This window comes from Tursiops truncatus, chromosome 9, assembly GCF_011762595.2.
Source record: "Tursiops truncatus isolate mTurTru1 chromosome 9, mTurTru1.mat.Y, whole genome shotgun sequence".
In the NCBI taxonomy this organism is placed as follows: domain Eukaryota; kingdom Metazoa; phylum Chordata; class Mammalia; order Artiodactyla; family Delphinidae; genus Tursiops; species Tursiops truncatus.
This window is the reverse complement of record NC_047042.1, coordinates 76,558,383-76,582,917: the sequence shown is the minus strand read 5'-3', so window position 1 is coordinate 76,582,917 and position 24,535 is coordinate 76,558,383. Positions and strand designations below refer to the sequence as shown.

Here is a 24,535-nt window from a genome sequence, read left to right as displayed (position 1 = left end):
AAGGTTTTACCTTTTCTCACTTCTTATACCTCTTCATTCTATTGTAGTTTGCTCCCTGCCCTCAATATTTTACTGAAACTACTCTTAATATGGTAAGAAAGGACCTTATCAATGCCAAAAATCAATGACTATTTAAAAATCCCTGTCTTAATAGAGTTATCTATTACACTGGACAACATTAACCCTGTTTCAATCTCTCCTTACACAGTTTCACTTTCTGGTTTTCCATGGCACCCCACTCTACTAGAGCTTTCCTCTAACAGTTTATTCTCTATGCAAATGCTCCTATTTCTCCCAACTTGGCTTAAATATTGGTGTTTCCAAGGGTTCCTTCCTCAACTCCTCTTACTCTTCTCACTTTCTTTGGATGATCTATTTTCATCGTTTCGACTATTACCTATCTTCTGAGGACTTCCAACTTTTTAATCTCCAGCCCCATCCTGTCCCTCAAGCTTCAGATGTGTATCTCCAGCTGCCTGTTAGGATGCAGGCAGGCATCCTGGATGTCCCACAGGCATCTCAAACACAATATGTTCAAAACGGAATTCATCTTTTCCCTAAGCCTGTAGCTTCTCAGTTACTCCATGTCTCAACTGCCGGTTCAGTTCTCTAATCCGTCACCCAAGTTAGGAATCATCTTTGATTCTTCCTACACCCTCATGCCACTCGTAAGATCTACAGATACATATTTAATAGGGCTTCTATTTGTCTGCTTCCCTCTTATGATTGCTGTCTCTGTCCAGGTCTGGGTGAGCCTTTATCATCTCTTACCTGACTTCTGAAAAAGTCTCCTAACTTCTCTCCCTGGCTGAGTCCTTTTCAAATCTTCCCTCCTCATGGTTCTCAGACTTAACCTATTTGAAACAAAGATGCGCTCATCTCACTTCTCTCCAAAACCTTTCACTGACTCTCCATCACTTAGAGGATAAAGTCTAAGCTCTTACCATGATCTGGCCCTAGCCTACTTTTCCCAGTCCCCTTTTATAATTGATGTTCTACAATATATAGAATTGCTTGTGATTTCCTGAGAACATCAGGTTATTTCAAAGCTACTTTGGTTCACATTGTCTTAGGGGTTGGAATGGTTCCTTCTGCTATTACCTTACTACTTGACTAGGACCAACTCATCCTTTAATAATAAACGTGGGTAGTTTTCAAGGAGAGGTTCACTCAATCCTCAGATTGGATTAGGTGCCCTTTCTTGGTATTATTATAATACCTTATTATATCTCTTTAACGTATTGTTTCATATGGATTTTTATGCCTGACTCTCTGACTACAATGTGTTAAAGGTAGAAAATGTATCTTATTTATTTTTGCATTACTGCTGTTTAGCTCAAGAACTGGACTCAAAAGATAAATATTGGACAATTAAGTAAAAGAATAAATGTGGTCGAGGCAATTGGAACAGAGTATAGGGGAAAGACTTGGAAGAATATTTACGAGGTAAACAGGATTTGGTAACTAGCTGGTTGGAAGTTGCTAGGGGGCTGAAGAAACATAAGGAGGAGTCAAGGATGACCCTAGCTTGTAAATGACAGTGCAAGAGAGTGAATTCAGGAATACGAGAGAACAAGAGAGCGTAAAGGGAATATTAATTCTCAATTTGGAAAGATGTTGAGTTTGAGACGCTTACAGGAATTCTACAAAATGTTTACTACTTCATTTGACAGCAGTTAGTACAATGCCTACACAGACACTCAAAAATTTGTTGAACTAGATTTCTATTACTAACTTATTAAAAATAGCCATGCTGATAGTTAAATTCTGGGATCTGCTATGTAAGATGACTATACTTGAATCAGTTATCTTTTCTTGAAAAGTCAATATTTCAGTTTTTTAGAGAGATGAATTTAAAGGCTTTTTTCTTCAACTGTGTTCATAATAAACTTTGAAAGTTTGAAGGAAAAAGAGAAAACCTTTAGGTCCACAATACAGAAGGAAAACATTTCTAGGCCAGATAAGCTTTTGTTAATTTAATTAAGATTAAATAATAACAGGAAATCATCTCTGGCAAAGAACTGAAAACCTCTTCTTTCCAAGGTGCAAGAATCAAAGGAAACCTGTGGATATTAGAGCTGGGCGGTGATGCCGGAGGGTTTCTGTGTTTTGCTTTGTTTTGTTTTGTTTTTGACTGAGTCAAAAGCTAGAGCGACATCTGCCAGAAAACAGAGACATCATAGAAAGTTTGTGCATAACAATTGGTTGTGGGTTTGCCCCTTCTGCAGCCAGGTTTGGGCTGGTAATATGTTTGTATCCTTTCCAGGTTTTAGCCTACTCACAGTAGATGTTTGCCACATAACTAAAGGCACCATCCAAAACCACTCTTGGGCGACAGCTACCTGGATCCTGTTTGTTGTCCTGTATAAACACTGGGAAAACAAATTCCACTTCTACCCATGAAGAGAAACACCTGCTTTTCTAATCAGCAGGAACATTTTAGTCGAAATTGATGCATACCAGTTAGGAAATTGTTTATAGATTCATGGTGGCAACATATCCTCTCTTGGTGACTTGACAGATGAAAGAGACACCCCAAGACCTTTAATCTCACCTATGGCAGCAAGAGCCCACTGGAGCAGGTTTGTTATGTCTAGGATAGAATTCTCACCACAAATCAAAGAGAACACATCAAGATCTTACTGTGATGATTACAGCAATCCTTCTCAGGTATCTATGAATCTATAGTGGGAATGGTTTAATTGAACACCAGAAGATATAAGGCTCCCAAACCCAAAATCTTATTGTTCTAATACAGTAGATCTTAATGCTTGCTTTTACTATACGACAAATTCCTTTCCCAGCTCCTGAGTCCAGCACAGAGGAAGAAATGGTTGTTATTAATGAATTTCTGCCTTTAATGTTTTGTATGAGACGAGTAATCTACGTTTTCTTGGCTTGCCACATTCATCATCAAATCATCCTTTGCAAAAAGCTTTCGATTTTCTTGATTGTTTATAATAAGCTAACAGTGACTCAAGATGTTGGGTGATGGTTTAGAAAGATTATAAAACATCCGTGTCAGCACTGGAAACTTCCTGAGGTACAAGTGGTACAAATTGTTCAAGAGTTAAGCAACAATTATGCCCAAGTGATGAATGGGTTTAGAGACTTTGTGATAAAGGGAGTCAGTTGAGAAAGATGATCTTATCAGTTCCATGTTGTAACTGGAAAGGCGAATGCTTCCAGAAGTATTTCAGCTCCAACATGAAAACATCAAAATGGATAACACTGCTCGAGAATCAACAGAGATAATCTGGGCAATACCTATATAGCTTGCCATCAAGGTGGCACACATTAGAAATAGGGTTTAATAAAACACAATTTGTGTATAATAATTGCACACAAAAATTATAAAATCAAATAAGCGAAGTAATTTTACCCGACGTGCTTAAATCATGATTATGGAAATTAAGGATGGTTTTTATTAGTAATAATTATAAGCCAGTATTCTAGTTCTGATGGTTCAAAGAGTCTTTACTGTAGTTCTCAAATTCCATGACTCTTACTGTCAACTGGTTGATCCTGCGACAATCATGTGGGAAGGGCATCTTCTGTTTTTATTTTTTATTTTGTTTTAGCCGCACTGTGTGGCTTGTGGGAGTTTAGTTCCCCGACCAGGGATCGAACCCGGGCCCTCAGCAGTGAAAGCGAGGAATCCTAACCACTGGACGGCCAGGGAATTCCCGCATATTTTGTTCTTAATTGGAGCCATGTGGGAAATCTGTAGAGGACTTCTCTTTTTTAGACTTCCAGAGCACTAAAGCTGAAAAAAGAAAAACAGGCACCCGCCCCCCAAATACTAACTGGAGACACATTATGTAAAAGTAAATAAGTACACCTTTTCTAAAAGAGGCAAAAAACCTCTGTATGCTGTCATATGTATGTTGTCTTTCAAAGCCCCCATTTTCTGTGGGTTTGGCAACCTTTGGCTTGCTTTTACAGCCAAAATGTTTATGGTGATACTAGGCTGGCTCAGCCGCAAGTTCAGTTTCTTCCTCTTTCAAGCTACCTGCCCTTGTATATTTCTAAGCCTTGACCTTTTGCAAATAGGAAAGGCATTGGAAGAATATTTTCTTATGGAAGAAGTAAGTAGACACACAGTATCCTACGGCTTAAAAATCTGATCTGCAACGGCATGGCCAAGCTTCAAGTTGCTAAAATGCGATGCCCTCAGCTGTTGGTGGAGGCTCTCGCTTCTCTGAGACGTAGTTCCATTGCCACACAAAAATATAACATGAATTCACTCGCAGAACATACAGAAGGACCAATGCAGTGTCAATAACTTTTGGACATTCATAAACATCTGAGGATCGAGATGGATTCCGACAGTCATCTTAGGGCTGAAAAACAGGATCAGAAGAAACCTCTAGTTGTCACCTCACTAGTCAACCCACTCATGACTGCACTCTGGTTTACAAAGGGGGCCACACCAGAAAGAACAACTGGATCAGTATCTGACAGGACGGTCAAACGAGACAATCTCCATCGCGGTTTCAGCTGTGTCCTTTGGGGACTGGAAGCGTTAGAACTGGTATGAGACACCATGGCTATAGATCAGCTTTAAGGTGGCAGAGAGCGTGAGAGAGCAAGAGTGAGAGTGAGAGCTAGAGAGAGAAAGAGAAAAAAGAGACAGGGCTGCACTGGGAGCTCACTGTATTTCTAGCAACAGCAGAGCAAGGATGCATGGGTGTTTCTTGTGGACCAAATGTGGACAACTAAGTAGAGCGAGCCTGGTGCTATGCTGAATATTTTCCAAGAGGAAGCCTGGAGAAGCAAGGTGACCCGCAACAGAGGGATGGACAGTTGGAAGCCAAGGCGGCAAGGAAGGAATGCAGCTGTAAGGGAGACACTGCCTCTGTCAAAGAAGCTATTATCAGAGGGCTCGGTGGGAGTGTCTTCAAGAAAGTTCACAAGAGCATCTTCAAAAGAAAGAACCAGCATGTTATGCCCAGAAAGCACATCGATGGGTTATGCTTATGCCACTCAGGTCAGACTTTTGTTGCCCTTAACATCTCCCTGACCTGACCCAATGAAGAAAGGGATGGGAGAAGAGTAGCAAAGCATGATGGGGGAAAAAGGAAAGGAGACTCCTGCACCCTCTCTCTTACTTTGGGCTTTTGAGACTGAGGCAGGCCTGAGCTGGGGGAAGGAAATACCTTCATGTGGTTATAACACAGGACTGGGCAATTTTAGTACTGAAGTGAGAGTCTCCTTGTGCCTGAAAGTGATTGGAGTCGTATTATTATCTGAAAGCGGCTTTAAAATATTGGGACTTACCAAGATTTTATGCAAGTGTAGGGAGGAAATAATCCACAGAGTTTGAAAGGGCAGGGCCGGGGGAAGGAAAAAAAAAATTTGCTGCTATCACCTTCTCAGCTAAGACTATTTAATTACTGGCTACAAATAAAATCATTTCCACCACTAGGAAGGAAAAACTATTCAAAACACAGGCCTTCCAGGAACTCCCTGGTGGTCCAGTGGTTAGAATTGGGCCGGGGCCAGGTTCGATCCCTGGTCTGGGAACTAAGATCCCATAAGCCACGCAGTGCAGCCAAAAAAAACAAAAAACAAAAAACAACAAAACAAAAAACCAAACCTAAGAAAGGAAAACAAGAACACAAACACCACAGGCCCTCTGGTTAATGCATCGGATAAACCAGTGGAGGAAGCCTTGATTTTCAAGCTCCACTAAGACATTTGCCACCTTCTTTGGATACAATTTCTGATGGGAAGGCTTGGGATCTATTAGAAAAGACAAGTGCTCTCCAGGTTCCCATCTTCCTGCCTGTGTTGACCAGTGATTCTGGTTTTCAGGTGTCTACATAAACAGTAATTATTCTAACACACTTCATTTGGTAGGACCTCGAGTTGGGCCTGCTACACGCTTTGGCGGAGTGATGATGAACACATCGTTTAATCTCCTCCGGACATGGTTTCTTTAATGCAAAATAAGACTGACAATGCAATTAAAGATATAATGAGAAATTTAAAAGAATCAAAAGCTACAAAAATCAGAGAGCCAGCATAAATACCTCATGAAAATGACATCCGCACGTCCCCTGCAAAAACTCTTTGTATCGCCCCATGGTTATAGTGAATGTGTCAACCACTTCATAGCCGTATTTTTTTGCAGCTTCCAGAATCATCAAATTTTCTTTCCATAAATTCTGAACTTCACTCTGTATTGGAAAAGAGAACAATGAGAATTTTGATTAAGAAGACTTTTATGATTTAATAATTCAGGTAAAATCATGTAAATTGTCTTTTTAAAGATTGATCTTATTGTAAGATAAAGAATTAATTTCTTTAAGATGTGTTCCAATTTTCATGTTCCCCTTATATAAACATTGATGTAAATATAAAATAGCAATATATCAATATCTATAGTGACACACAGTTTGGAACTTTTTCTTCTATGAAAAGCAGTTAGGTTTATTGCCCACAGAGATCTACTGAAGTAGCTAAGATTCTCAATTTAAAAACCAAGACTTGAAAATCACAAATTCTAGCTCCATCTATTTGAATTCTTTTAGGCGTTTGAGTATTAATTAGTATGTTTTGTTTTTAGCTCTGTGCTGGGGGACAGGAATACAAGGATAATAAACCATGGTACCTGCTCTTAAGACATTGCATTCAAATAGGAGAAACGTATATGTAAATATTTACTAAGTCCTTTATTGGAGGTAAATATACTAGGCTCTGGGCTGGGAGAGAAAAGGGAATCGCTCTGCAGGGGCAGGGGGACAGCTGGACAGGGAAACTTCAAGAGGGGTTCCTGAGCAGGGTGAGGTTTGCTGGTTGGCAAACAGGGTGGGAAAACAGAGAGTGGGAGTGTGCTTTGGCGAGCCCCAGAATTGAGTGAAGGCTCCAGCTGCTGCTTCTCTAAATCATATTCCTCCCTCCCTCACCAGCTGTGTCTGAAGCAATGATGGAGCTCGGTGGGGGTTCTAGCTCAGGTCCACTGTTGAGAAGAGGGACTCCTCCACTAACTACTCCAGCTCCAGGATGCCTCATCGGCTTGGCCAAGACTTTCTCAGACTGACTCATAGTCTGAGACTCTTCCTACCTCATCCATCCTTCTTCTACTCCCTTTATATCAGACACATTACAGTCAAACACGGTTCCCAGTACAGAGTAGACATTCAAAAAATATTTCATGCAAGGTTGAGTGATATGCATTGGGTGGTGTGGTCTGAAACTGTTCTCACCTACTCCTGCCCCCTCCTTTTTATTCTTCTCAAACATTCTTTCTAATAAATCCCTTTATTTGGCTAACCCTGTCATGGTGTCTGTCTCTTTGAGAACCCAAACTAACACAGGGAGGGAATTGAACTCCCCTTGTCTTTTCTAAAGAACTAAGAAAAAAATTTTTTTTCATTTTCCAGGTAAAACAGCAAATAATTACTTGCATTTATTAATCCACCTGCAAGGTAAAAGAAGCAGTACAAAGACATCTAATTTTCTGTCTTCTCCACTGTGCTTGCATAACTATTTTTATGTGACATTCAAAGAAAAGTGCTCCCCCCTGCCCCCCAAATAAATGCAGTGAATAGAAAAGGCTCATAAAGGAAAAACCTGGAGGAAAAGAGACAGATGGGAACTTGGTCTCTGCCATCCCCTGAAAAATAATGCTCAATGCCATTTGTAGGCCTTTTCGTGTTTGGTTACAGTATCCTCTCAACTTTAATGTGTCCAGTTATAAAAGGTAGAGGAAACTTTACAGGAAGTGTTTTACAGAGAAAGTTCAGTTCTCTGGGAAACAGACTCTGAGTCAGAAATTTGCATGCAGGAGGCCACCAGGAAAGCACCCTTGGGTTCAACTCCTCCAGGGGAGTGAGGGCCTACACGCGGGATAGAGAGGGAAGTTGAGCTGCAACCTCGTTGAAACAGAGGCTTTTGCTGATCCCACCGGGAGTTCTAGAGCTGGGGTGGCCCTTCTGAGATGGCCCAAATTAAGGAAAGGGGGCTGAGTCTTGGTTGAGGCTCTGCCCAAAAGGCAATTCCTGCTGGGACTCAGGTCACACCCGCAGCAGCCCAGAGGAATGAATGTCTCAGCCCTGAAGGGACCATCTGGGAGCAAGCAAATCCTACAAAACGTCACTCAATCATTCATGCGTGAGAGGTTTTCTGAGAGTCTCCTATGTGCTGAGCACTGTGTTTTGCATTTGGGGTACCAGAGTGAGCCATGCAGACTTCCCTCCCCCATGCCGGCTCCCACAGAGATTAGTCTAGCAGGGGAGACAGACAACCAAAGCTGGTATCTGTTGAGGGACCTGGATGAGGACACCAGACAATGTTAAAGGAGCTCATAGCAGGAAAAGCCAACTGAGTCCAGGACGTCAATTAAATCTTCCCAGAGAAAACTGCATTTAAACTAACACTTGAAGGGTGACCAGAAGTTACCCAGGTGAGTGGGTAGTGGGAGAGTGTTCTTTGGGAAGAGGGAACAGTGACTTCCAAGACCTGGGGGTGACTGAGAGCATGGCATGCTTGAGGAGCTGAAACACTCGGTGTGGAGTGTGTGTGTGTGTGTGTGTGCGCGCGTGTGTGTGTACACGTGTGCATATGCGTGGAAGCAAGGACTTAGTCTACCGAGGAAGGCGGAGGCCACATCTTGAGTGGCCACGATGAGGACGATGAATGGCAGTGTCTGATGACAAGTTCAGAGTTCTTTTCTGCCTCCACTCGCTCTTGTCCTTTTCTCTTTTGTTTTATCATTCCCCCTCCTCTTCTTCCCTCCTTTAGTTTTCACCCATTTTGCAAAGACTGATGAGCACAATGGAAGCCCTGGTGGCAAGCACGATGGTTAACAGTGTCTGGCGCAAGGTAAGTGCCGAAGAACTGCTGGCAGAGATGAGTTCATTCTAAATCGAAGTAGGCATCACAAGTATTCCAGTTCCTGCGAGAAGCCACAGTCACGGAAGCAAAGCGGAGCTACCAGAGTCCTCAAGGAGGAATTACAAATGTGACCTGCAGCTTCCAAATAACATGAAAGGAGATTCAACTCATAACCCACAGAGACGATTATCAAAAGACCCCTCTCCTAATCCCCGACCATCTCAAACCCTTCATCTACCCCAGATGCTAAATGACTCAACTCACTTTAAATGACCTTAACCCCTCCTGACTCCAAGAGGCTGAATTTGGAGGTTTTATTTGGGCCACTTTCTACCAGTTCTCCTGCTTTGGCATCACAGATCTGGCGGCCAGGCAGGCAAAGTTTCGAGAAAGGAGAGGAGGATCCTGTAATCCCTGTCGGAGAAAGCTAGGAGCGCTCGTAATTGACACAAAAATAAATCTCACTCGGTTTACACATTAAATGGACAGCCTCCTGTCTACCCAGTTCCCAGTGCCCCCCCACGAGCTCCCCTGAGCAACTGCACACAAACCCGGCTGCCTGTGAACTCTTCTTGCTGAGCAAGGGCAGCTGGTTCTCTTAGCTACAGATGTTGCCTTTCCTTTCTTTTCTGAGACTTCTATTTAGTGTTGAGACTAACTCGTTACTGTCTTCTATAAGAACCGGTCAGAGGCCTCTAACTCCTTTCATTTACGAATATCCAACCAGAGGCAAAACGAACGATACTACTTTAAAAATACTACTGATTTTTTAAAGCAATCAGTCAGAAATCATCTTAAAAAGACACCCTTTTCCTAAATACTCATTGATGCTGACAATTTCACATGTGTTTCAGCATGAGCCCTTAACGGTGTGTGAAACATTACTGAGGTTAGGAGATACTTTAAAGCATGATCCATCTCGTCTACCCCTCAAGTCTTTATCTTTTCAAACTCTGGTACCCCCTTTCTTCTTTTATGAACTCAAAGCACTATTTATGACATATTTATGGGCTGTAGTCCCTTTATTTCCAGGAATAATTATATCTGATTTATAATCATAATCCTTAAGTATATCATCTCCTTTGAATTTTACGAAGGTTGCTTAATATTATGTAGTGCCTTTTGGGTCCTTTTTCAGACACCAGCAAGGATCCTTATAGGAAACTTGAAGTTCACATAGCCTGGTGAAAATGGGCTTACCTGCGTTAGGAAGTGTACTCCATCCACCGGCAGATGAAATCCAATTCCCAGAGTTTTGATGATCACAAGGATATTGAGTAAATTTTCCCTGTGAAATAATCAGAACACAAGCCATGAACTTTGATTACATTTCTGGATGTCCGTGTTTACATAAGCAGAGTGGAATTCCTTTAGAATGTGATAATTGGCATATAGGACTAAATTCTCATTTTATAGGTTTAATATATATTAGTGTTGTTTTCTTTTTCGTGGATTGAGTTTTACGTGTCAGTGGGCATGTTTTGATTTGTAGTAAATGTAAACTTGCATACTGAAGAGCCATCTTGTGATTGGATATAAAAGTATTTTGAAACATTTTAAACTAGACTTTAAGTACTGGATTCTAAATTACAAGTTGCCCTTTATATAAAATCTTGATAAAATTCTGTCACATCGAGTAACTTTTTTTTTTTTTTTTTACTTAGAACAGTAATGGCAATTATTATTGCAGAAATGTACCTCTTTAAAACCTTGTGAATAATTTGCAGGTGATTGGAATTAAGCCACTGAACACCACCAACGACTAATACAGTCTGGCTGGTATTCTCCAGGGGATGTGATCTGAAAGAAAAACAACACATGTTGCCTTGAAACAGATGGTAAACATTTTAACAGCATTGCCTCACATTTCATTGAACCATATCTGGCATCCTGATCACAGGACCTCCCTGTCATTTCTAACTCGTTTTCAGCCATATTACTTGGTATTTAAACTTTTCAGTGCATTTGATATACAGCAAACAATTACGACAGCTAGTAAAACATCAATCCATTGTGGTATTGTTTCATTCAAAATAGTTCCACTGTACCTTTGCAAGAGATGTTCAAGGGCTTTTTCAAATGTTGGTCTCAACGAAGGGCTTATCCAGAACTGTGGATAGTAGGAATAGCTGATCAAAGTCTTCCCACCATTGACGTTGTGATAGAATTTAGTGCCATGCACCTTCTGCCATTCTTGAAAGGTTTCATTCAATCTTTCGATCAGATAGTACATTATCCCTCTGTTGGTCGAATCGCCAATGAAAAGAATCTATAAGTTAAAAAATCTTGCTTTCAAATCTGATGCTTATGTGATATAGAAGACAATATAAAATAAATAATTTGATGAAAACGAAGCCACAAATCTAATTGAAGGACAGCCCTTTAAATGGTCAGAAATGACATTAATCATATTCTCCCCCAAACCCGTTCGTTTTCCTTTTCCATATTCCTAGTAATGACATCATCTACTGACCTACTAACTCATGTTTAAAGCTTTTTGCTTTCTTTATGCTGCCTTTAATTTCTCCACCTCGCTTATGCTCTTAACTTTCTCATCGAATCAGCTTAACACATTTCATTGATTCAAATAGGCATGAAGTATTCTCGTGCTGTAAGAATACTTAGAGATTTTCCAATCTCTTTATTTCATAGATGAGAAATCTGGGAATCCACAGAGGTTAGCTAGCTCGATAGAGTTCAAGCTACTACTTGAGAAAAGAGCCACAGGACGAGAATTTAATTTTCTGAAAAGCAGTCTGTGTTCCAGGATGCAAATCCCAGTGCCATTTGCCCTGGAAGCCTCTCACCCATCACCGCCTTCCCATTCCCACCAGCAGAGACCCGCTTCAGGCTCCGACTGCCTCAAAGGTGTGCTATTGTTAACCCTTGCTTAATGGGTCTTCTTGCACAGTGGCTGCCCTCTAATTCATTCTCCACACAGTAATACTGGGATAAATTTCCAAATGTCTCATCTCACGTTCACACTCAGAAACCTTATCGGCTCCCCACGTACTACAGAATCAAATCTTAACTCCTGAGGTTCGGTTAACATTTGCTGAGTTTTTATTGCATATCGGCTCTTGCTAAGTGGAGATTCCACATAGGGGACTCACTTTTAATCTTCATAATCGTGGGGTGTGAATCATTCTCTGTTTCACAGATGAGGGACTTGAGGCTCAGGGAGACTGAGGTTATAAATCTAGTAAATGGGGAACACAGGACTCAAATCCAAGTCCTTTATCTCCAAGTGCGGGGTCGATGGCCCCATGCTCTCAACACTTCTCCTAAAGTAAGCAGGTCAGATTCCTACTTTTTCACTGAACATGATTTGCACTCAGCAACATCTGTTTTTCCTTGTGCTAATCCGTCTGCCTAGAAAGCCCCTCTCTCTGCAACCCCACCTGTGCAAATGCTACAAGTCTCCAGACTCGCCATGAACGGCTCTCTCAGCCGGTCTTGTCCAATGCCCCAGCGAAAGCAACCTTCTCTGTCCTCCGTGATTTCATTATAATGTTTATTTCCATTACTGATTTTATCAAAGACTACATGAAATTATGGCTATTTGTTTCTGTATCTTTTTTCTCATATCATATCAAGAAGGATTTGAGGTCAGAGTCAAGGTTAATTTCTAAATTCTAATTTCCCCCATAGTTCTATGCATGCATTTTAAAAGTATTTAGTGAACTGAACGTCAAAGGGACTTCTATTAAAGACAATTCCTTTTAATGTCTTTGGAGAAGGTTTAATTTGTACTTCAGTTTTTTTCTCTTTCTGTTGAGCTTTCCCTTTGCATTAGTCATGTACATATTCACTTCTGATTTTAAGAGCAGTCACTGCATCACTTCTCAGGCACTAGTGCATTCGCCCATCCATAGTGAGACTGCAAAGGTTTATTTTTTCCACAGTAAGTGTACTCAAGTAGCTGTGTGAAGAAACCCAGAAGGCATTCTCCTTCAGAATTTGCTTCCCATCAAACACTGTTACCATAAGCATAGCCAAACTCAACTGTATGATGTAAGATGTCAAGGCCCCAGTCACTGAGTCTCTCGGTCAAGTTCCATTTGGGGCAATAAAATCCCAGTATGAGAAAAATACTTTGTGAAATCACTTGAAATTCTTCCTACTGGATTTGACCTATGATTATTTGTTTTTTTCTAGCCCAGATTTCTGATTTTTTAAAAGGGAAACTTTGAATTATCAGGAAAGCTCTTCATTTCAGAGACTAGTAATTATCCAACTCCATGTGTAATAGTTTGCTAGGGCTGCCATAACAAAGTACCACAGACTGGGTAGCTTAAACAACAGAAATTTATTTTCTCATGATTCTTGGCTAGAAGTCCAAGATCAACGTATTTGCATGGTTGGTTTCTTCTGAGGGCATCTCTGCTTGACTTGTAGATGGCCATCTTCTCTGTGTCTACATATGGTCTTTCTTCTGTGTATGTCTGTGTCTTAATCTCTTCTACTTATAAGGACACCTGTCATATTGGATTAGGGCCCACCCTAATGGCCTTTTTTTTTTTTTTTGCGGTAAGTGGGCCTCTCACTGTTGTGGCCTCTCCCGTTGTGGAGCGCAGGCTCCGGACCCACAGGCTCAGCGGCCATGGCTCACGGGCCCAGCCACTCTGCGGCATGTGGGATCTTCCCGGACCGGGGCACGAACCCGTGTCCCCTGCATCGGCAGGCGGACTCTCAACCACTGCGCCACCAGGGAAGCCCGGCCTTGTTTTAACTTAATCATCTCTTTAAAGGTTCTATCTCCAAAACAGCCACATTCTGAGGTTATTAGGACTGGGAATTAGGACTTCAACATATGAATTTGGTTGGGTAGAAACACAATTCAGCTTTTAATACCAGTAAAGGACCTTGGAAATCTGGTTGTTAAGCTAAATTTCCACTACAGATTTTTCTTATGGGGTCTTTTCATTTCAGTATCAAGACGCAATCCCTCCTAGTGTCTCTCTGGGCAGCCGGTAAGATCACTGGGTATCTGTATCGTGGGCTACAGAGAGAACTACAGAGGTTGAAGAAAATCCAACGAGCTGCCTGTTACTGAGAGAAAAAAAAATTTCTAGATTTCCATTTTTTTCTGTGGGGTTGTACGAAGATGCAGCCCACCAGTGCATGACAGGGGCAAAAAGAAGTTGTGTTTCAGAATTCTTAGGTACTGTTATTTATTAACCAGATGATCTTAGACAAATTATGTGACCTCTTCATGGGTTCATTTCCTTATGTGTGTATTGGGGAAAATAATAGCACCACTGTAAAGGACTTTAATGAGCTTTTAAATACTTATCTTATTCCTGGCACACAGCACACAACAAATGGGAACCAGCATTAAAGCACAGGAAAGCAAGAAGTGTTTTGGAATGCTTCTAGTGTGTCCGGCAGTGCACTGCTAGGCGCTTTAAAATTTGTTAGCTATTTCAGAGAAAATGTCAGTAAAGATAGGAAGCGTCTAAATCACAGCAGCCTCTCTCCTGTCCTATCCACCCTGTTACAGACTCTCAGCAGGGCTAGTAGGGTTGCTGGTGAAACGGAGACTCTGAATCAAGAGCCGGGAGAGAGATCGCCACCCTGAGCAAACCACGGATCTCTGAAAGGTTCCTCACGTCTGTCTCCACTGCTGATCAGTGACTAACAAGAGCTACAGGGATGGGAGAAGGAAGTATCACCACCACCATCTGCAAAACAGGTTCTTCTAAACTGCAAATATCTAGATAGCATTTTTCAAGCCCAGCAGACACAGCTCTGGGAAGACTAGGTCCTGGAGAATTATTTTAGCCCAGTGCCTTCCTATTCATGAAAGACAGAAATGATAAATTATAACTAAAGTGAAAATGCACTTGTGAATTTTAAATTGCTGGTTCTGTAGGTAGAGCAGTTTTTGGAAGAGGTTAATCTGTATTCCTAACTAAAAGATTTCTAACTTCAAGATATCAGCTTTTTTAAGTGCATGCAATTAAAAAATAATACCCAGAAGAGAAGTGGTTCTCTTCAGCCACATGATTCACATTCAGCCTTTATATCTTTTAGATCATTTGACTTGGTGAATTTTTAAAAGGAAATTTGCAGATTATTTGTTTTCAAGGTCTACTTCTACTTTAAAAGGTCTAAATTACCAAAACAAATATTTACAACTAGCCACACATTTTGTAAATAATTCTTCTTTCCTGTGAAGATTATTGCCCTATACTAGTATGCACAGGTGTTGGTTGGCAGATGCAATCAAAGAAAAAAAACCCAAGTAACCAGTAAGCAATTATAAAAATAATCAATATTAGCAGTAAAACATTAAAATAACTATTTTAATAAAGATTAAAAAAGGTTTTTAAAGGTCCAATGATATCATGAGTTCAGGGAGATGAACCCTCTCATATACTACTATGTAAGAACCACAAGGGAGAGATGCTTTCTTTCTTTTTTTTTTTTTTTTAAACTGTTGAATTCCAAGTGTCCAGAATACTGCCTGGTGTAAAAGTCAGTCCTCATTTGTTAAATGGATGACTGGAAACTTTGATGCTGTGTATATAAATCAGCAGTTTTCTACTTCTAGGAAATTTCATGGATGCCCATGAAAATACATTTAAAAGCAAAATAAACTGGAAGCAACATAAATGTCTATCAGATTGATTATATTAAGTTATAATCGTACACTTGAATTCTTTTAATCTTTTAACAATGATATTGTAATATGGATATATTGTGATGGGAACATTTTAGTTAATGTTCATAAAAAGATGATTATAATCAGAATATAAATAATTGTTGCATTTTTGTAAAAGTAAAGCATGTGGATGCATAGAAAAACCCTGATTTAAAAAAAAATTATTATTTAATTTATTTAATTTTGGCTGCGTTGGGTCTTCGTTGCTGCGGGCGGGCTTTCTCCAGTTGCAGCGAGTAGGGGCTACTCTTCATTGCAGTGCGCAGGTTTCTCATTGCAGTGGTTTCTCTTGTTGAGGAGCACGGGCTCTAGGTGTGTGGGCTTCAGTAGTTGTGGCACGTGGGCTTCAGCAGTTGTGCCTCGTGAGCTCTAGAGCGCAGGCTCAGTAGCTGTGGCACACGGGCTTAGTTGCTCTGTGGCATATGGGATCTTCCCAGACCAGGGCTCGAACCCATGTTCCCTCCATTGGCAGTCAGATTCTTAACCACTGCGCCACAGGGAAGCCTGACCCGGGTTATTCTGAAGTGATGATATTATGACAGTTTATTCTTTTCACTCACTTGTATTTTCTAAATGAACAGATATTGGCTTTTTAGATTAATTAAAAAAACAAAAGAAGCAACAGTGGCAACAATAACAGTAAATCCATTTGTTTAAAAGCATTTTGAAAATTCACGTAAAAATAATCAGCTTAAATAAACTTTATTTCTACTTTTTTTAAATTTTGAAATTCCAGTGTTTTTTTTTAATTGGACTCTAATTGCTTTGCAATGTTGTGTTAGTTTCTGCTGTACAATGAAGTGAATCAGCTATATGTATATGTATATCCCCTCCCTATCTGACCTCCCTCTCACCACCCTCCTATCCCACCCATCTAGGTCGTCACAGAGCACCGAGCTGAGCTTCCTGTGCTATGCGGCTGCTTCCCACTAGCTATCTGTTTTACGCATGGTAGTGTACATATGTCAATCCTCATCTCCCAATTCGCCCCACCCCCCCAACCACCCCCAACCCTGTGTCCACAGGTCCGTTCTCTACATATATGTTTCTATTCCTGCCCTGCAAATAGCTTCATCTGCACCATTTTTCTAGATTCCACATATATGTGTTAATATACAATATTTGTTTTTCTCTTACTTTACTCTGTATGACAGTCTCTAGGTCCATCCACATCTCTACAAGTGACCCAGTTTCGTTTCTCTTTATGGCTGAGTAATATTCCGTTGTATGTATGTACCACATCTGCTTTATCCATTCATCTGTCGTTGGACACTTAGGCTGTTTCCACTTCCTGGCTATTGTAAATAGTGTTGCAATGAACATTGGGGTACATGTCCTTTTGAATTATGGTTTTCTCAGGGTATATGCCCAGTAGTGGGATTGCTGGGTCGTATGGTAGTTCTATTTTTAGTTTTTTAAGGAACCTCCATACTGTTCTCCATAGTGGCTGTATCAATTTACATTCCCACCAACAGTGCAAAAGGGTTCCCTTTTCTCCACACCCTCTCCAGCATTTATTGCTTGTAGATTTTTTGATGATGGCCATTCTGACTGGTGTGAGGTGATACCTCATTGTAGTTTTGATTTTCATTTCTCTAATAATTAGTGATATCTTTTCATGTGCCTCTTGGCCATCTGCATGCTTTCTTTGGTGAAATGTCTGTTTAGATCTTCCACCCATTTTTTAATTGGGTTGTTTGTTTTTTTGATATTGAGCTCCATTAGTTGTTTGTATATTTTGGAGATTAATCTTTTGTCAGTTGCTTTGTTTGCAGATATTTTCTCCCATTCTGAGGGTTGTCTTTTCGTCTTGTTTATGGTTTCCTTTGCTGTGCAAAAGCTTTTAAGTTTCATTAGGTCTTATTTGCTCATCTTTGTTTTTATTTTCATTACCCTAGGAGGCGGGTCAAAAAAGATCTTGCTGTGGTTTATGTCAAGGCGTGTTTTTCCTGTTTTCATCTTAGAGCTTTATAGTGTCCTGTCTTACATTTAGGTCTTTCATGTATTTTGAGTTTATTTTTGTGAATGGTGTTAGGAAGTGTTCTAATTTCGTTCTTTTACATGTAGCTGTCCAGTTTTCCCAGCACCACTTATTAAAGAGGCCGTCTTTTCTCCATTGTATGTCCTTGCCTCCTTTGTTATAAATTAGGTGACCATGTGTGCGTGGGTTTACCTCTGGGCTTTCTATCCTGTACCATGGATCTATACTTCTGTTTTTGTGCCAGTACCATACTGTCTTGATGACTGTAGAACAATGGCCTAAGAGATTCAAGATCAAACATTGGTTCAATAAACCTGTCACAGGAATAACACTAATCGTATTTTGAATTCCAGTAGCAGCTTGAATGGCTTTTTGCTATGTAGCGTCTCTCTTCTGGTCCTGCGCTATGAAGGGAGGCTGCCTCCACCGAGGTGGGCTCTGGAGAGGAGCAGAGACATCTGTGTCTCGATGTGTCACTAGAGGCTGGATCTCAGCTCCTCAGCGGGAGACAAAGATGTGTTTAGAAGAGTTCTGCATCTGTTCTATTCCCAAAACTTGGCATGCAAGGTGTCACTGAAAAGTATATAGGGCCTGGTGTTTTTTCTACTATTTTTCACACCATCATGGACCATAGGACCTAGAAGCACATCCTGTTCTTAGGCTCTATTAAAGCTTGGGCTTACTTTAAAATAGTCTTCTTAAAAACCATGAAACTGTCTTTGTTTTCATTTCTAATTTCTCAACATTATCTAGTCCCTGTATTAGGTGACACAGGCTAAGTGCTATTAACAAACAGAGCCCCCAAATGTATAATGGCCTAAATACAATGGATGTTTACTTCTCCTTCAGGAAAACAGTCCAGGTGGTTCCAGGCAGGGGTATGGGGGCGGGTTGGGGCCGGGAGGTCATTCAGGGTCCCAGGATGGTTAGACTGTGCCTTCCTCAAATACGGATTCCGAGACCTCACTGGGCATTGATATCCAGCTGGGGGAAGGAGTAAAGAGCTGCCAGGTTTCCTATGGGCCCACCCTGGGAGCTGGGCACGTCACTGCTGCTCACATCCCATTGGCTGGAACTCAGTCATGTGGTCATGCACCTGATCTCAAGGGAGACTGAGAAATGTAGTCAAGCTTTGTGCCAGAAAGAAGAAGAAATGAGTTTGATGAACACTTCCCTAGTCTTTACCACATTCTCCTACATGCTAAGTCTTTCTGGGGAAATAAAAACACCTAAATTCAGATTTTCTACCTGTGAATTAGTAAAAGTGTGAAGCATATGAGAGCCTAAATTTATAATCTACATAATGCACAAGAGCACTTCTGTTCTTAGAGATATTGATTCCTTGGGACAAATAAGAGCAAGAAATATCATTTATTAGTGAAAATACAACAAAAACTTTGGTTTTTTTTTTTTTTTTTTTTTTTTTCGGTACGCGGGCCTCTCACTGCTGTGGCCTCTCGCGTTGCGGAGCACAGGCTCCGGACGCGCAGGCCCAGAGGCCATGGCTCACGGGCCCAGCCGCTCCGCGGCACATGGGATCCTCCCGGACCGGGACACAAACCCGTGTCCCCTACATCGGCAGGCGGACTCTCAACCACTGCGCCACCAGGGAAGCCCTGGGAATTTTTTATTGAAATATACGATAAAACAATTTTCATCCCACTTTATCTCATCATGAATAAAGGGAACTAATGATGACGATACTTAACATGTCATATTTTACTCCGTTACCTCCTGTCTCCAAAGTCACCAAAAGTAACAAGAACACAGTTAGCAAAGCAAGTTATAAAGAAATGAAGAGAAGCAATGGGGCTGTCTGTGTTGAGTCAATATAAAGGTAGTTTGTTAGCTTCTCAGATTCTTCTGATCTGTTGAAGCTAGGAAAGAACTGGGTATATGTAGAAGCAATAGGGGAAAAAAAACCACCTTGATTTAAAATAATTTTCTATCTTCCTTTCTTCCCTCTTGCATAGGTTCTATCTTCAATATTCACAGAGATGGGGATATTTCTTCAGAACAACAAAGTACATGGAGATGCCAACACAGGTCTCAGCCAGCAAATAGGAACCCACTGGAAGCTTCCAAGAGGGGAAGTTACACAGGAGCTTCTTGTCCATTAATCTAGGCAATGCCTGCTTACTGGAGAGCTCTCATCTTGGTAAATAAAGGAAACGAAAGTGAGGAGGAGTCCTATTCATTACATCTAGTCCAGGGCCAAGCATAGCCCATACGTTTAGAAAGCTCCACAGTGATTCCAATGAGCCCCATGATGGAGCACCACTGCTCTCATAAAATAACTTCCCATTCTAAGTGAGGTATAGGGTGATTCAGCTCTAATATGAAGCTGAGACTGATCAGATGGCTAGTGATATTTAGGGCATGATGAAAATCTAGCTCATCAAAGCGTCTCCCTGTGAAATGTAATATGATTGCAACGAATGTTTTTTCAATGATGCATTTGATTAAATTGGCTATAGAGGACCAAACAAATTGCTCTTTGGAGTCAAGAACAGATGAAAACTGACATGTAGGCAAGTCACTCTAAAACACATGAAATTTGGCAGAAAAGAAAAACAAACAACTGAACAATATCACCTAGACACAGATCTTCTAACTGCTTGGAACAAAAGTATGTATCTATTTTGCTCTTCTCTCTGGACTGTGGGCATTATGTGTAAGCCATCCTTCCCTGGTGAGAGTCAGGTACACTCCTTTTCTTCTGTTCACCCTTTTTTATTGAAACTGACAAGCAACAATGAATTGTGTAACCATAATGGAATTCACGTATTAGTCAGAACATATTATTTTAAATTGGGCGTACTTCAAATATGTAAACACCTTTAAATCCAAGACAGTACTTAACTTGCAAACATAGCTTAAAACTGCAAGTTACATTTCCTGTTTTAACAGCTGAGTTTAAATACTTTCAGTAAATATTGCCTTTTTATATTTTCCTTTCTTAATTGCACTCTTCTCTCAGATATTTTATTACTGAGTAATAAAATACTGAGTTTGTCAGTTGAACTATGTTTCTGGCAAACAAAATAAAAGCTCGTTTCATTCAGTTTTGGTCAACCTCCTAAGTTCTTTCAGTTGTAAATTTCATTACCCTACTTCTAAACTATTTCCTATGTATTTTGCACTGTGATTACAAAGTTATGCTCTGATAAATTTTTCTAAATGTTCCAACCAAAGTTTATTAAGTAAGAGGTGTGTATCTATTTAGAGACATATGTCAAGAGTATAACTGAACACACAGTTTGTTCTTTTTCAATGAATTTTGCTTTGATTCAACACGACGGCACATCACAAAAGCTATACATACCTGCAAAGCTTACAAATGAAATAACTCATATTTGGATAGATTTAGCGTAAGAGGGGTCTCGTATTTACCTGCCCTCCAGACACGAACAAGTATGCCATAGAAAGTGATACAGATGCTCTGAGGAGAAACCCTGTGCCATCTTTCTGCAGAGATCAGCCTCCTGTTCACTGAAGTAAAGGCAAATGACTGAGGTATAAAAAGTTTGGTCCTGCTTACACACCACTGAGTGCAGTGACATTCCCGGTCAAAGTTACAGGAAAATTGAACGCCTTTTTAAATCCCAACTGATCTGTGTTTTGTTTCTTCCCCACCGGTGGGCCTCCATTTCCAAGTATAGCCTTCCATTCATCACTGGAAAGCAGTGGTAAAAAGATGTAAAAGGGGCTTCCCTGGTGGCGCAGTGGTTGGGGGTCCGCCTGCCGATGCAGGGGGCACGGGTTTGTGCCCCGGTCCGGGAGGATGCCGCGTGCCGCGGAGCGGCTGAGCCCGTGAGCCATGGCCGCTGGGCCTGCGCGTCCGGAGCCTGTGCTCCGCAACGGGAGAGGCCACAACAGTGAGAGGCCCGCGTACCGCAAAAAAAAAAAAAAAAAGATGTAAAAGATCATAATAACAACACAAGGAAATTCAACTGAGAGAAATTACTGGAGATTCTAAAGAAAGCAGAACACCGTTTGAAGGCCTAACTTTCCAATACTTCTCATGGACCCAGTAAATTCTGTTGCCTTTTAATTGGATTCTTTTGAGAAAGATAACTCAGTTTAATGTACTCCCTTAAAGGTTGCCTTGATTAGGATTTAAAATAAACTTCTGTTTTTTTTTGTAGCACAACACATTTGCACTACTGTACACGGGAACAGTGACATCTTTGGCTTCTCACGGTAAAAAGTCTGAGTTTTCCATATTAATTGAAAGTTTTCAGATGAGTAGGGGTACTATACCATTAGAAATTGCATGTCTAGGTATGTCCCCACTTTTACACAATCCAAGAGGCATAAACTGGACCACATAGAAAACGAGTAACTCAGCATCACCTCCAGTGCACTCCTTGCCTGCTAGGTTCCTGCCCATTGTCTGTTCCCTCCATTCTCTGTTCCCTCCAGTAAGAGAAAATTCAAAAAAGGCACTAAGCTTGAGTGATACAACTCTCACCATAGGTTCTTCTGAGAAAAAATGAAGATCTTTATTTTTTTCTCGTTCAATTAAACTATTTCAAAGTCATGTGATTGGTAGATTGCCTATAACTACCAACACCACTCTGCTCAGGTACTTTCTCTTTTGGCAACTTTTGCAGACCTTCCCAGTCCAGGTCAGGTGCCAGCCTCTGGGCTTCTCCCAACCTTTGCAATGATCATGCGATTTTGTAACGATCACTTCTCTCATTTGTCTTCTTCCACTAGACATTTGGCACCTTGGAGGATCGTGGTGTGCACACGTAGAACAGATTCTTAGCTCAACAGAACTAGGTGAATGAATAACAAGGTGACATCCTAAAGGTTGAAAAAGTGTTCTGGGCTTAATTGTGTTAAGTGGTCAGTTGGATTCGACTCTGTGAGAACATGTTAGGGATAACTGAGATTGCAAGGTTTCTGATGTGGGGCAGCAGAGTTACTCTGATTCCTTCCATGAATAAAAGAGTCACTTTATTCCCGAGTGCCAGTCTGAAACTGCTGTCCTTTAGCATTTGTGAAGTGAATTTCTGGATGACATCACCCAAATAATATGCCTCTTTTCTTGAATGTTTGACATGGCAAAAAGAGTCCCTTACCTGCACCTCACCCCCCAAAAGAGTCAGGTGTTTATAAAACAAAATATTTGTGTTACTTGTTTCTCAATTTTTGTAACTGATATGCTTTAACATGTATTCGTCTTTGAAATAGAATGGTGATTATAAAAAGTTCTGGGTAGGATGAGAACTCCCTTGCTTCAGTAATGAAATATAAGAGTTTCACCATCACTTTGTATGTTTATATTTTTCTCCAGGAGAATGAGAAATAGAGATGTATAGGGAAAACCTTCTGCTAACCAACTCCTATTCATAAGTGAAGCTTTCTTAAAATAAGTGCGATTTCATAGTTGTAATCATGAATGTTTACACAATTATCTCTGTGCTGTGTGGTACATGAGGGTATAAACCTGTCTGCACATTACCAAGTCCTGTGATTCAGAATATAAAATGTCTTTCTCAGTTTTTCCCTTCTTTGCATTTCCACGGCCTCTGCCCAAGTTCTGATTTATACAACTTTTCAAAATATAGATTTTTGGCTTTAAAAAGGTGCTCACACATTGTAAACATAAAGGTAACACACATACATGTATCCCCTGCTTTCTGAAAGTTCAATTTATGCCACTTCGTTTTTCTGAAAGACCTACATTTAAGACAGGCATTTTTCCTAAAAGTGAAAATCCTCTTCGGATTTCTTTTGGTTAGCAAAAATAGGTACTAATATAGGTCTTTCCGAAAAGCAAATGGTTGTCAATTGAACTTTCTGAAAATCGGGGATACGCTTCACTGTCCTCCATTTCGATTTACGAAAGGCTTCATAGGAGCGCTCTACTTTCGGATAGCGGGGGAAACCTGTATTTAAAAAGACTTCGTCACACTTTGCCAACCATAATTTACTACCTGAATTGGCTTCACAGCCATATGTTCTTGGCCTTCACACAGGGTCTGTGTGTAAAAGGATCCTGTGCTTGGTTTATTGCTCTGCTTTTGCCTTCTCAAAATTCTTAATAATTATTGAACACAGGGTCCTGCACTTCCGTTTTGCCCTGGGCCTGGCAGAATATATGGCCAATCCTGTCACCATCCCACTCCTCCCCTACTCCCCTCCACTTATGTAATCAATCTTTTTCAAAATAATTAATTAATTAATTAATTTTGGCTGTGTTGGGTCTTCATTGCTGCCCTTAGGCTTTCTCTAGTTGTGATGAGCGAGGGCTACTCTTCATCGCGGTGCACGGGCTTCTCACTGTGGTGGCTTCTCTTGTTGCGGAGCACGGGCTCTAGGCGCACGGGCTCAGTAGTTGTGGCTCGTGGGCTCTGGCGTGCAGGCTCAGCAGTTGTGGCGCACGGGCTTAGTTGCTCCGTGGCATGTGGGATCTTCCCGGACCAGGGATTGAACCCGCGTCCCCTGCATTGGCAGGCGGATTCTTAACCACTGTGCCACCGGGGAAGTCCAACTTATGTAATCATTCTTAAGGGCTTGTTACTTCCAGAAATATTCCATGTGTGTAAGCGTGTTTGCATTAGGTTTTGCATTGATGAGATTATTCTATACGTATTCTTGACTTTCGTGGCTTCCTCAGGGTGGCGCGACAGAATTTTTCCATTAAACAGTCTCTGCCCCCCCAGCACCATGCCCATTTCTTCCTGCCGTAGGCAGCCTCCATACTATTGCAGGATGGTTTTTCTAATTCTGGTTGTGCCGCTGCTCTGCTAAAAATGTACAGTGCTTCCCTGCTGGGTATAAAGTAAACTGGCATCCTGGTAAACGCAGCAGACTCTGTAGGACCACTGCCAGTATACTGGCGAATTTGAGTTTCTGAGCTTGCGATTCTGAAGGACGCTTCTGGACCCAAAGAATCCCTAAGACAAGCCCTCACTTCCTAGCAGCCAGCTGGTTGGTCTCTGCGGGGATCGCCTGATCTGAACACAGGCCTTTATTTTCAGACTCTGTAACATCATCTCTCTCTAACGCGTAGGAAGAAGAGATCTTTCCTT

General features: G+C 41.0%; 1 protein-coding gene across 3 annotated transcripts in view; it reads right to left on the bottom strand.

The window, feature by feature from the left end:
- The window catches only part of CPED1 (cadherin like and PC-esterase domain containing 1), a 303,604-nt gene that overhangs the window by 14,666 nt on the left and 264,403 nt on the right, over positions 1-24,535 (bottom strand). For all 3 annotated transcript variants that reach the window (XR_012334048.1, XM_019924796.3, XM_073809873.1), the window contains exons 18-21: positions 10,890-11,110; positions 10,540-10,641; positions 10,042-10,129; positions 6,036-6,182 (exon numbers count right to left, since the gene is read on the bottom strand). Coding sequence is in view for 2 of the 3 variants with exons in the window: in XM_019924796.3 (XP_019780355.2) it covers positions 6,036-6,182; positions 10,042-10,129; positions 10,540-10,641; positions 10,890-11,110 (558 nt within the window). In the remaining variant the exon portion in view is untranslated. The remainder of the gene's footprint in view (positions 1-6,035; positions 6,183-10,041; positions 10,130-10,539; positions 10,642-10,889; positions 11,111-24,535) is intronic.